Raw genomic sequence first — 14182 nt, forward strand, 5'->3', positions numbered from 1 at the left:
ACATATTGAGGAAAAAGTTTAGTTTTGAGACATTGGTGATTTCAATGATGGTGCTGTTTGTAAAATAAAAATTTTTGGTAGGTAATTCAGTATGTCAAAAGATGATTGCAAGCGGAAGTCATACTAATTATCGAGGTTCTTTTGAAAGTCGCCGTCGTGGTCAATATTATGTTAATTTATTAGCGCTTTAAAGAGTTTTATATTTTCATTCTAACCGAAGAGCAAACATCAGTCTGTGTGAGGTAAATCGTCATTACAATGATTGCATAATGAAATAAAACAGTAGAATATATTAAGAGATTAATTATGATCGTAGGTTGCGTATTTGTGCGAGGAGGGTTGTATGTAGGATTATCAGTGGGGTTAGATGTATGGAGTCTATTAGAGTGTCTGTATATCGTATGATGGTGAGAAAAAAAAACATAAGTAATGTAATTTGGAGAATTTACATTCTAAACATATACTGTGGGTGGTCTTCGTTCGGAGAAACTCGACGCCGGTCGCCTGTAGAGAGCGACCCAAGGCATTGCGATTACAATGAACGGGCAACAGCTTAACAGTCGGCTCGTCAGTCCAGCTCGCAGTTGAGTTAGTTGTTGTAGTAACTCGTGAGTCGTGTGTTGCTGTTGCACTGCGTGTCACTTTGTTGTTGTTTCTCCCCGTTAAATGTCTTTTGGTATTGGGTCATCATCGGTGGTGTCGAGTGGTGGTGTTGAAAATCGTCGAGTTTGAAGATGCTCGACGTACGCGCTAGGACTATAGGGCCCATGGTGCCATGGTCGTCCAGTGCCGTGGTCTGTGAAATGCGCGGTTGCGCCCGCTGAAGAGGATGGCCTCCACGGCGACGTCGGAGTCGCCGGGGCGCCACGAGTCGGACTTGTACACGCGGCCGGGATGGGTCGACGCCGCCGTCGCGCTGGACCAACTCGATCAGGTAAGAGATGACGGCGTCCCGGCGCCGGGCGCCGCGTCAGGTGTGACAGATGATTTGGGCCAGACCTGATTGCGGTCTGGTGGGCGATGTGCCGTGTTACGCTAGCCTTGGTGGGACCACCGGGTTGGCCGCGTGTGTGGTCCCCAGCTAGCTTAGCTGCTTAGCTTACCTGCCCGCACCCCGCAGCCCCCGCAGCCGCCCCCTCCCTGGATCAGGACCGCTCTCAGCTTATCCGTTTCCGGAACTAGCAACTAGCCACAGACACCCTATTCACCGCAAACTTCCCTCTTTCAACGATCACGCAACTCACTTCTAAGCATTTTTAGAACCGTTAAACTCGTCGGGGTGGAAATATCAACATTTTGTTTTTAATGCTCCTCTTGGATTTTAACTTTCTGTTTCATAATAAAACTTTGACTAAATTGATAAGTTTTTTAAACTTGTGGGAAGTAGTAAAGAACCGGTGATTAGAATAAAACTTTCCATAAAAAAAAGATTTGTTGTGTGTAAATGTACTTCTGGCACATATAACATAAATATGAGGCAATATTTGAACCTCAAAATTGATAAGTCCTCGTAATGTGGGTATGGAAAATTATTTTTTTTGTAATAACTTTGGAACCATTTGTTATTATAAAACATACCTTTTTGGGCTAGTAATTACGAAAACAGGATACATCTACTCAATTTCCGGTTTCAGCAGTTGCAGGTCACATTTTCTGTGTTTTTACGTTTTTTTTAAAGTTATTATTGCTTAAATCCAAAGAGTAATCAATTTTGATTAATAAACGCATAACATATTATACCACTAAAATGGACCGTTTTAAAGATATTTTAATTTAAAGTGAGGACTACACGCTGAAAATGAAAATATGAATTTTGAATAAGTGGTATCCACGGCAACCAATGACCATGGTCACATAAATCCCTGATACTTTGACGATAAATTTTTGTGAAGTAAATGCTACGAGATACATTTGGATTTATTCTAAGTTATGCTTGGTAAACTCTTTTATTAAATATTTTCGATTAATCGTCTAATAATCATCCAATTCAAGTTGACAGATGCTTGACAGCAAAATATGTGACCTTGGTCATTTGTTATATCACTCATTCAAAATTCATACTTTTTGCTTTCAGTGTTGTGTAGTTCTCACTTTAATTAAAATATCTTTAAAACGGTCCATTTTAGAGGTATTAAAGGTTATGCGTTTTTTATTCTATTGTTTTGACAAAAAAAAAATTATGTTAAAACACTGAAAATATTGTAGATTGAGTAGATGTATCCGGTTTTGGTAATTACTAGTTTAAAAGGTATGTTCTCGCAAGTAGCCATTCCAAATTTTATAATATTTGGTCAAATGGCTCTGAAGTTATTACAAAAAAAACAAATTTTCATACCCACATTCCGAGGACTGTAAAATTAAAATTAACATACATCATTTTATAGCTCATTTTTGGGGTTCAAACATTGCTTCATATTTGTGAATAACCCTGTATATAACGGTGAGCTTATAAAAAACTAAAAAAATAACCGAAGTTTTTTAACCTTATGAAAAGTAGTAAAAATTGGCCAAAAAGTGAACGAAACGCCGGTGTATTTCCAATGCCAAAAAATTTGTATTTTTATTTTAGAATAGTCACGAGTGCCAAGTTGGGTTTAACAACACAAAAAATAACGTTAATTGAATTAATATAACGTCTGTAAAAATTCCTGACTACGCCACTGGCGCAGTTTCACTCAAACTAATAATACACAACGAATCACATTTGATGTACCGACAGGTCACTCATCCAAATCTTCTTACGAATCCTAGGACCTGGTCTATTAATTATAGTCGAGAGATGAAAAAATCTCGACGTTAGTAGCGCATAACAGATGACATTTATATTCCGACTACTCTCTAGTCTTTATGGAATTGGAACGGTCTTGATTCATCATACACCATTTAAAAGGAAACGGTGATTCTCATTTGAAACGTACCTTGCAAAAATTTATTGCTTTAACACATACTTTATAAACTCTATTTGATCCAATCAAATTTCTATAACCGGTTTGACCTGAGAACATTACTCGAGCATTTCCATTGTAGGTTAAATTTAATTGGGGCATTAATATTTATGTTTATTGTGTAGTCATAAACCGACGTAGGGTGATGTTTTTTTTATTTCTCAATCAAATTGTGCTTTGTGCGATTAATATTTTAGTAAATGTGGCGTTTTGAGATGTGATTGATCTTGATTATACATTGTGTGCAAGAAAAACAGTCATCAGGTGGTGGCTACCTGAAGGGATCGTATCTTCTCAGAAATAAACTTAACCCCAGTTTGAAAATTCCTCAACACAAAGCCTATTTTGTGCTTTAGAAAGCTAATATACGAGTGCGGTAAATGAAAGTCAAAATTCTCGAAAAATGTGAATAGTTGGACCCCCTATTAGAGTCGTCTAGCACGCCTATGTGGAGCACTTTAAAAGAGCCGACTGTATTACTAAGTGTCCGTGGTCGTTACCCGATTAACGATCGTTACAACCATTCATTGTTTAACGTAAAACTTTCGACTTCCTACAATTATGTGTTTAAAAATTCCGAATAATCTCGGCCGTTCTCTATGTCATTAATGTTATTCAGCAAAGATCTGCTCGAAATTATTTATGTAAATAAGATTATGCAAAAGAAGCCGAACGCGTTGTACAAGGGAGATACGATATACTAAAGAAGTTTGCTCTCATCACCTCGAAGGTTGTTTATTTACAAAACGACGAGAAATAATTGTTGCTCTGTCATTTATTGCTCATGAACATGAATTTTAATTTGAAAAAGTTAAAATAGTAATTACACAAATGACATGGGAGATTTATTATGACTGATAAACTTTAAATCTTTTATCATTGATGTTACTAAAATGTAGGAAAATGTAACGTTGTGACCCCTGTAATGGGTGGCGTTTTCTCATTAATTTATTTTCTTTATCGGCTTAAGCAACAAGAAATGTCTATCAATAAGAGATTTTCATTGAAAATTACCACTATAAAACCGGTAAGATAATTGTATATTGTTAAAGCCGGCATATTTGCGGTGCCTAGACTAATAACTGTAATATAAATCGCTAGTCCTCTCGTTTTTATTTTATTTTATGAGAGTCTAACAAATCTCATCTAGAATACCTACTTCAAAAACAAAACAAAAATTACATTAATTGTAGAACTCGATCCATTTTCTTCCCAAAGTGGATGTTTTATAGTTTTAAACAGTAAGTAATATTAAAGTCAACTCCATAAATCGATAAATTTTATTTAGTCAAGTTGGGACATGTATCGGCACCCTTGCGCCATCATCAGCCATTGAAAATTGTTACACTTTAAAATAAAAAATAAAAAATTTACAAGATTACAAAATTTAAATGTTCACTGTTAAATTTTTTTCCTGATTATAACAAATGGAAACATACAGGGTGAATATAAAGTATGGAACCAAGCAGTTTTATTTTTGATCATTTGCCTCCAGAAAATAATAATTAATATAAATAATATGATATAAATAAATATGATATAATATAAAGAAAAAAATATGATCGTATTTTCAAAACGAAATTTTGTTTTGTTTTTGAGTTACGCGATTTTTTTTGGGAAAATTGCAATTTTTTTGAAAAAATTAAATATAAAGCAGATAGTTGTAATCCTTAGAGTATAGCTTTTATGAGAAAAATGATTTTATAGTGGGTTGCCATTTAAAAAAAAATATTTTTTTGTAGAACTCAAAAACAAAAGGAAATTTCGAAAAATTTTATTCTTGTTAAATCATCACATTTTTATAGTACCTTATCAATCATTAATTAGTTTTTTCAAAAAATAAATAGTTTAAGCAAAAAACGTTTGGTTCCATACTTTTTATTCACCTGGTATACAGAAGGAATAGGATTTAAACATTATTCCTCTGTAAAAAAGTAAAAGGACGAGGTCAGTGAAGCTAAAGCCTCGCATATGAAAATTTTTGAAGAACGATAATAACAAACAAACAAATAAAAAAAACGTTAAAATCAATCAAAATCAATTTCTCTTGCAAATCAACACTTAATTTTATTACGTTGATAACAGCCCCTTTCTGTCACTTTCAAGTGGTACCGTTTTTTTAGCCACCGGAAGTTTATTTTCAATAATTAAGCTGGATCACCTACTTTTCTCTCTTTTTAAAAATGCACCGCCAACCGTTAAATTTAAATTCAGAATGGCAACAAATAAAGATTATGCACATGACTCGAGTTTAAATGAAAATAATCGAACTTATTTTATTTATTTTATATGTAAATGCGGTTTTATGGCTTTTTTATGTCAGGTAATTGTAATATTTGAACGGTAAAGGCTTTGCCATTGCGGACGGAAACGGTTTTATTGATGAGCCACTGAAATTTTGATGAATGTCTCTCAATTTAGTGAACATTCCTTTCATATGAGACAGCGGTTTAATGGCCAACAGGAATGTTATACATCAAAAAATAATATCTACTTTTTTGCGAATTGAATACATAACATTTGAGTCTTGTTAAGTGAGGAAGTGTTGGAATTTGGGATTGGGTAGGATTGGTGGGCGTTGGGTGTGTATAGGGTGTCCTAAAAATAATGGCATATCGATAAAAATGTCGTCGTTTGTATAATAATGGAAGAAAACGAGGAATAAGAAGAAGAGGAATGCATGGTGGTTCCTTTTCGGGGTTGCGTGGTCGTCCGGCGGTGCGAGGGGCATGTCGTGTGTGACAGCTGTGAAATATGGTATGGCGGTGTGTATCTGTCGAGTATGAGTAGTGATTGGCAATATTGTTGAATCGAAGTTGTGATGGCCGCGGCCCCCTTGTCCCGTAACGTTGGACGATCCTTCCTAGAAGGATAGTCTAGGCGGTGAAGTGCGGCGGAGATTGCCGTATCCATATGTATGCAACTTGGGTGGTCCGTGTGACGTCAGGCCGCTTCTTGGGTGGTCCATTGCATGGCATACTCTGTTGCAGGGCAAAGCGAGCGGAGACCGCGGCATTCTGTGGGTTCGTGGCCGAATTCAGCGCCAGCTGCGCTCCCTGGGCCGCATCCTCGATACGCACGCCGGGAAGTTCCTCTTCGTAAGCATGCTGGCCATCGCCACCTTCTCCGTGGGCCTGAAGAGCATGGCCTTCCACTCGGACATCGAGCTGCTGTGGGCAGAGCCTTCAAACGGCGCCGAAGCGACGCCCCAGGAGATGCTCTCCACGCACCAGATGATCGTACAGACGGCCGTCGAGCCCGATATCGACCTCCTGCATCCCCACGGACTCCTCGAGCATCTCGCACTCGTCCAAAAGGCCACGCAAGTTACTATCACAATGTTCGACATCACCTGGCGACTCAAGGACTTCTGCCAAGCGCCCAGCATTCCCAATTTTGATGCGCATTTCATCGAACAAATTTTCGAAAATATGATGCCTTGCTCCATTATTACGGCGCTCGACTGCTTCTGGGAAGGCTCCAAATTGCTCGGACCAGATTATCCTGTTCATATACCGTAAGTTTGGAAAACGGACCGACTTGGAGGGTGGTCACAGGCCAACAGCTGCCCTTTTATAACAACTCCAAATGTCTTACCTACCGCGATCGTTCCCGGAACGAAAATACTCGCTAAAACACGCTAATTGTCGATTAACTTTCATTTGGTTTCATCGATTTTGGGCAAACTCTTACTTTTTTTTCATTTCTTAATTGAAAAACTTTTTCAAAGGTTAACGACATCTTTACTTAAAATCAAGTGTACTCGTGCATCGAAGTAGTCTTTGAAAGGGATCATTTTAAGGTGGCAACCATGCGATTTGTCAAATAAATGTGTACTCCAGATAGCAAAAAATAATTAAAATTAACAACGTAATTAATATTGGGTTGCAAACTTAAAGATTTTTCGTGATTAAATTTGTTCTGAATGACTGAATTAAATGATACTTTTTGTGTGAATCAGCATTTAAATTAAAGATGCATTTAGACATAAAAATGAAAGAAGAGTATAGTAATTACAAAAAAAGCATCCGATTTGTCGAATATTTTATTATTTTGAGTAATTTATTATATTTCTTTAAGAGAAACAACCAAGCATGTTTGGCTACTTGATTTTAACTTATCTACTATTTAAAACTTATTCTAGAGAAAAGATTATACCAGGTGAATTAAAAGTATGGAACCAAACGTTTTTCGCTTAAACTATTTATTTTTTGGAAAAACTAATTGATGAATGATAAAGTGCTATAAAAATGTGATGTTTTATCAAGAATAAAATTTTTCGAAATTTTCTTTTGTTTTTGAGTTCTACAAAAAAAAAATTTTCAAATGGCAACCCACTATAAAACCATTTTTCTCATGAAAGTTATGGTCTAAGGATTACAACTATCTACTTTATAGTTAATATTTTCAATTTTTTTTTACGTAAATTGCAATTTTGACATAATTCAAAAATAAAATAAAATTTCGTACTCAAAATACTATCACATTTTTTATGTTGCTTTAATTTATATAAATTATTATTTCTGGGGCCAAATGATTAAAAAAAACCGCTTGGTTCCATACTTTATATTCACCCTGTATAAGTAATTAATTGGATGAATAAAAGAGACAAAATTCACGCCAGAACTCGTGCCTCAGAGAAAACTTTGACTCTATTTATTTCTGTTGGAAAAATAATAAAAGATCATCAGCATGGGCGTCGTTACAATTTTTTTTTAGAAAGGGGCAACCTCATCGCAGTTTAAAAATACATATTTTATTACAAACACAAAAACATGTTATACAAAATAGGAACATGAAACCATATTTTTTCTAACGGAAATTATAAATGAAACCATAAGAACCATAAATTGGAGTATAAAAGTGTAAAAGTAAAAAAATATAAAAATTATAATAGTTAAGCATAAAGTAACACAAATCAGTAAATAACATGAACTAATAAATACTAAGAAAAATGTAACACTTGGAAATCAAAACATAAAATAAATACTCTTTCAAAATACATTCAAAAAACAATAATCAATAGAAATAAAAAATTAAAGAAACAAAAGTTTTAAATTTCGTTTTTCTCAACCAAAATCGTCTATGATAAAAAAGTTAAAAAATGTTACTAAAAAAAACAAGTTTCAAAATGAGCGGGTTTTTTAATAGACGTGTGCAAAAAACATCCATTTTGAATCGTGTTTCATACAAGATTTTTTCCAATTTGGTTATGAAAAGCATAGGCATCAAATTCGAATTTAAAACCTGTGATTTCAATAATTTTCCAAAATCATACTAGGTCGTGGCGTTGCTATGAAAATAGTGTTATTTGTTTTCTTTATGTCACACTTAATAATGTCATATTTTATAACTAGTGATAAAATTAAACACATTTGACAATTAAAATGACATATCACACTGGTTGCTTTTCACAACAAAATTGGAAAATGCCCCACATTGCCCTCTTCAAACGACGCCCATGATCATCAGTCATTAAACACACATAAAAAATGTCAAATGTCAAAAATTTTTGACAGATAGAATTTTTTAAACATTTTTTTATGTTCCTGGTAACTTATCTTACTTAAAAAAAATTCTGGGGCGCGAATTGTGATATTTGTCTTTACACCAAAATAGAAATGATTCCGTGCTAATATTTTTGATGTTTAATTTATTTGTAGATATGGAATAGGGAAGCAGATAAAATGGACGAACCTCAACCCCAGTCTGTTGGTATCCGAGTTGAAGCAAAAAGAATCCCAGTTTGATTATCATTCTTTAGAGGATTATTTCAAGCGTGCTGGAATAACCTCTGGATATCAGGAAAAGCCGTGTTTGAACCCCCGCGACCCGGAATGTCCAGTGACCGCCCCAAATTACAATTCGAGTCAAAATTTAGACATTGGTGCTGAACTAACCAGTGGTTGTTACGGTTTCGCCGCTAAATACATGCACTGGCCTGAAGACTTGATCGTTGGTGGTGCCAATAAGAATAAATCTGGTCATATAAAACAAGCCAAAGCTTTACAAACTGTTGTACAATTAATGGGCGAACATGAATTGTTCGAATTCTGGTCTGGACATTACAAAGTGCACCATATTGGATGGAACCAAGAAAAGGCCACAACCGTACTTAATGCCTGGCAGAAGAAGTTTGCCCAGGTTGGTGATGGTTAAAACCAGTGGAATGTGATTGGTAGTAGTAATTTTGGTTGTTCCAGGAGGTGGATCGTTTGACAAAAAGCAAGAAGTCTTCGAATTACATCTTCGTAACGTTCTCCACTGCCAATTTGAACAAGATGTTGAAGGAGGCTTCGAAGACTGACGTGGTGAAGCTGGGGGTGGTGTTGGGAGTGGCGGCGGTGTACGGGTGGGTGGCCCAATCGGGTTTGGCCGCATTGGGAGTGCTAGTTTTAGCGAGTTCAGCCGCTGCCGCATTAGGCGTTTGCAGTTTAATCGGACTACCGATAAACCTACTAAGCACACATGTGTTACCTTTTATTACTGTTGGACTCGCAATGAGAGAAATGTTCCTTATTTTGTCAACACATATGAGGAATTTGTCGCCACCGGAAGTGCTACAAAGGACGGGGCCTAGCATTATCTCGGCGGCGTTAGTGAATTCCGGCGCGTTCTTAGCGGCTGCTGTACTGCCAGTGCCGGCGTTACGTGTTTTCTGTTTACAATGTGCGGTACTTGTTATATTCCACGGCGCTGCATTGCTTATTGTGTTCCCTTCGCTCTTGGCCCTCGAGCAACGCTGTCGAAAGACTGACGTGCCGTGCTTCCGGAACGAGACCAAGTCCAAGCCTCCCACAAACAACAACAATGACCCGGTAAGTTTTTCCTCTTTAGTCGAGCATGTCGGAATTTACACAAAAAACACCAACTTTATACGGCAATTCGCCAACACCGGTATGTGTCTATTAACTTCTTCAACTCTTCATCTACTCAAGAAAAATGCAGATGTTTSTCTCTACTACCGTACCGTTATTTACTTTTTACATTCGAGTTTGTTTATTTTCGTTACGGTCAAATAATACGCATTTTTTTATTCGTAACCATTACCACACATACCTCTCATTCCACATAAAAAAGTCATGTCGTGACAACTTCAGTCTCAGTGAGACAAATCAAATGCACTAAAAAAAAAATTAAAAAGTCCACACACTTTGAATAAAATATTTTTTTTCTAATTTAAATGAATTTAAAATACTTTAACATTAAAAAATCATTACTCAATAACTATTATGCCGATTTCCTTCAAATAAAGACCATTCTAAAGGGATGGCCCTGCCCTTTAGAATGATATAAAATTTGAAATTGAATATTGGCAAACTTTTCTTCGAACAGTGTTCGAAAAAGTTCGAAGTAAATCGAAATAATCTAAGAAAACCCTACGAGTATTTTTTTTTTCATCATTACCATCGTGTAGAGCATCTCTTTATTAGTTGTAATTCAAATTTTCAAAAAAATATACCGAGTAGTTTTCAAGATATGATTTTTTGAAGTTATGGTTTGCTAATCAAGCATGTTAATCTTACTTAAAATTGCATTTTTATAAAAGTATTTGTTTTGCTTAAAAATGGTCAATTGCACCTTCTTTGTTCTAATTACAATAAACAAAAACTGTTTGTTTACTTAAAACAAATAAAGAGTTTTTTTTGTTGTAAAAATAACTGATCATTGTGCAAAGAGGATCTAGAAGTTTAAGGCACGAGTCTTAAATATAAGGGCAAATCTTTTTCAAATCAAATCACTTTCCATTTAGTTTACGACTTGTTCACTTTGTTCTAGCTTTCTGAACTTTCTTTGAAAATGTTCTGAGCAAATGCGTTCTCATCACTTTCGAGTGATGTTAAATGCAATAAGTCACCTGATTTATTTTGTTGATACATTCTACGATCATTTTCAGTTAACTTGTAGGTAGTAGTTGTGATAACAGTTGCACACGAACCATTCAACATCAGTAGAAAGTGATGAGAAAGCATTTGCTGAGAACATTTTCAAAAAAAAAGTTCAGAAAGCTAGAACAAAGCGAACAAGTTGGAATCTGAATGGAAAGTAATTTAATTTGAAAAAGATTTGTTCTTATATTTAARRCTMSTGCYTTAAACTTCTAGATCCTTTTTGCTCAATGATCAGTGATCATTTTTAGAACAAAAAAACTCTTTATTTGCTTTAATTAGTACGCAGGTACTCTTTGTTTGTTTTAAGTAAAGAAACAGTTTTTGTTTATTCTAATTAGAACAAAGATGGTGCAATTGACCATTTTTAAGCAAAAGAAGAGTCTTAAAACAAATACTTTTATAAAAATTCAATTTTAAGTAAGATTAACATGCTTTTCTCCTATATGGCGCAATACCTTAACTTCAAAAAATCATATCTTAAAAACTACTCGGTATGTTATTTTAAAAATTTGGATTCTTACTAATAAAAAGATGCTCTACACGATGCTGACGGAGAAAAAAAATACTCTTAGGGTTTTTCTTAGATTACTTCGATTTACTTCGAACAGTGTACGAAGAAAAGTTTGCCAATATTCAATTTCAAATTKCATATCATTCTAAAGGGCAAGTCCATGCCTTTAGAATGGTCTTTATTTGAAGGAAATCGGCCTAACAGTTATTGAGTAATGATTTTTTAAAGTTGAAAGTATTTTAAATTCATTTAAATTAGAAGAAAATATTTTGTTCTAAGTGTGTGGACTTTTTGAAATTTTTTTAGTGCATTTGATTTGTCTTAGAGACGAACAAAATGATATAAAATTTGTCAAGTTGTCACGACATGACTCTTTTTTGTCGCCCTGTGTAATCGTAAAAACAACTCACAATAGCCATATGTCTTTAATTAAAAATGACACTGATAATCGTATAAATAATTAAATATTTCCAAAGCCAATTAATTTGAATCACTGTGATGACGTTGGTGATTTATTGTTTCCCATAAAAACTTCCTGTCTCAATTTTTATAGAAAATTAAACAGTCTGGGTTTCGAGACTTACCATATATAAGTACGAAAAAATTTAAATCAAGTTGTACTTCCGTTATTTTAATTAGGAACACGAAAAGTGAAATAATTTCGTTTTGGTGAATGAGATAATACGAGTTTTGCAATTAGCTTCAAGTGACAAAAAAAAAWTAAAGATGGGAGAAAATAAGACGTTCTTTATTAGAACGCCGGCCAGCTGACGCCTCGCCTTGTAACTTGAGTGAAAGCAGTGGCGGCGCATAGCGTTTTTTCTCGTATGGTAATTTGGTGTTTTTGTTTCAGGAACATGGTGAAAACTTGTTGACTGCGGAGGTGATCTGTCAGCAAAAGAAAAGTCTTTTGACGTGGTTAGTGAATCGTTACTTCACATCAGTGCTTGTTAAACCATTTGTGAAGGTGGTTTTGTGTTTGACGTACGCTGTGTTGATAATATTTTGCGTTTTTAATGGTTTAAAGTTGGAGTTTGACGTGAGATTATCGACATTTTTACCAAAGAATACGCAGGAGTACAAATATTTAGAAGCTCAAAATAAATTCTTTGGTTTTTATAATTTTTATTTAGTAACGACCGAGTTGGAATATCCTTTAAACCAACCGCTTCTGTATGAATACCACTCTTCTTTAACAAATGTACCTCATGTTTTGAAAGATTCGAATGGGGGCTTGAATATGAATGATTTTTGGTTGGCAAATTTCCGGGATTTTTTATTAGATTTGCAACAAGAGTTTGACTACAATCGGAAAAATAATTTTCTTAATAGCGAGAAATGGTTTCCGAATGCTACCGAAAAGGCAGTATTAGCGTTCAAATTGTTAGCACAAACTGGTATTGTTGAGTTTCCAGTCGATAAGAGTCAGATTTTTAAGAAACAACTTGTTGATAAAGGTATTATAGATCCCAAAGCTTTTTATAATTATTTATCAGTTTGGAATAGTAACGATCAAATGTCATATTCAAGCTCTCAGGCGAATCTAACACCGAAACCTTGTCAACATTATAGTTCTAAGGCCGAGTTCGATTTAAAAATTCCAAAGTCAAGACCTCTTGTTTATACTCAAATGCCATTCTACCTCAAGAATTTGAAAAGTACTGGAAAAATCATAGAAACTCTTAAACAAATTAAAGAAATTTCCGAGGAGTACAATCAAAGGGGATTAAAGAATTATCCCATTGGACTTATATTTGCTTATTTTAATCAGTTCCTACTACTAGACCGCTTGTTGGCTGCCCAATTCGTACTCACGTTACTCGCAGCTGTTCTAGTAGCATGTGTTCTTGTACAGTGGACGAAACTTTGGTGTTCTATATTCAGCATAATAATCTGTATGTTGTTGATGTGTTTGGTGAACGTAAATGCTTTAAGTGGAACAATAGGTGCATTACATTTTATAATAGTGAGTCGCAACATCTTCCTAATTCTAACAGGTTTCTTAAGTGCTTTAGGAAATTGTGAACGAAGACTTAAAATGTCGTTAGAATTATACTCCGAACCTATACTCAAAGGCGATTTTGGACTATTTGTATGTGTCTCAGTATTAGTAACATCCCAGTTCGAATTCATACAGTGTCATTTTTTCACTGCATTGTTGGTATCCCTGTGCAGTTCAACTATCAATTCTCTGGTTTTCTTCCCCATTTTGTTACTCCTTGCCGGTCCTCGAGCTGAGCTCTACCATTTAGAACACACTGATCGAATTGCTACACCAACCCCACCTCCTCCTCCTCCTCCTCCTATCAGAACCCCAACCTATTCGAAACCCTCCCGCCGAAACACTTCCGTCAAAGCCACTCGCGAGCCAAGTCTCACCACTATTACAGAGGAAAGTTGCAATCAGAGTATTATAGTCGAGCCACAAGTCACTGTAGAATACAGTAGTCCAGAATCCAGTTCTAGTGGCCCTTACACAACCAAAGTAACCGCCACTGCTAATATTAAGGTAGAGTTAGTTGCCCCTGTATATAGACCTAAATGTAGTAAGTGTCACAGATCGAAATGTAAAAGGCGACAACAGTGTCGCTGTTGTAAGGATTCAGATAGTAGCGATAGTAGTGCCGAGGCAGAACCGTGCCCCAGTAGCTAGCATTTTGTTACCATTTAAGAAAATTATGTAAAATATGTCTATATTGCATATATGTATACTTACCATATTCACTTATTTATTTAAAAAGATGATGTAAGATGACTTCTAACTTTAAATTATACTCAAGGTATTATTTATATTATTTTTAAGTAAAGAATATTTTGACAATAAACTCAAGTCT

General features: G+C 35.2%; 1 protein-coding gene across 1 annotated transcript; it reads left to right on the forward strand.

Moving 5' to 3' along the window:
• Positions 1-528: 528 nt before the first annotated feature.
• LOC123006103 (protein patched) lies at positions 529-14167 on the forward strand. The gene is made up of 5 exons (XM_044400286.1): positions 529-934; positions 5936-6462; positions 8609-9089; positions 9149-9763; positions 12202-14167. Exons 1-5 carry the CDS (start codon positions 830-832, stop codon positions 13999-14001), a joined length of 3528 nt encoding a protein of 1175 aa, XP_044256221.1. The 5' UTR covers positions 529-829; the 3' UTR covers positions 14002-14167.
• The last annotated feature ends 15 nt before the right edge of the window (positions 14168-14182 follow it).

This window comes from Tribolium madens, unplaced genomic scaffold (assembly GCF_015345945.1).
Source record: "Tribolium madens isolate multiple individuals breed KSU strain unplaced genomic scaffold, Tmad_KSU_1.1 Scaffold_2;HRSCAF=44;Tcas5.2_LGX, whole genome shotgun sequence".
In the NCBI taxonomy this organism is placed as follows: Eukaryota; Metazoa; Arthropoda; class Insecta; order Coleoptera; family Tenebrionidae; genus Tribolium; species Tribolium madens.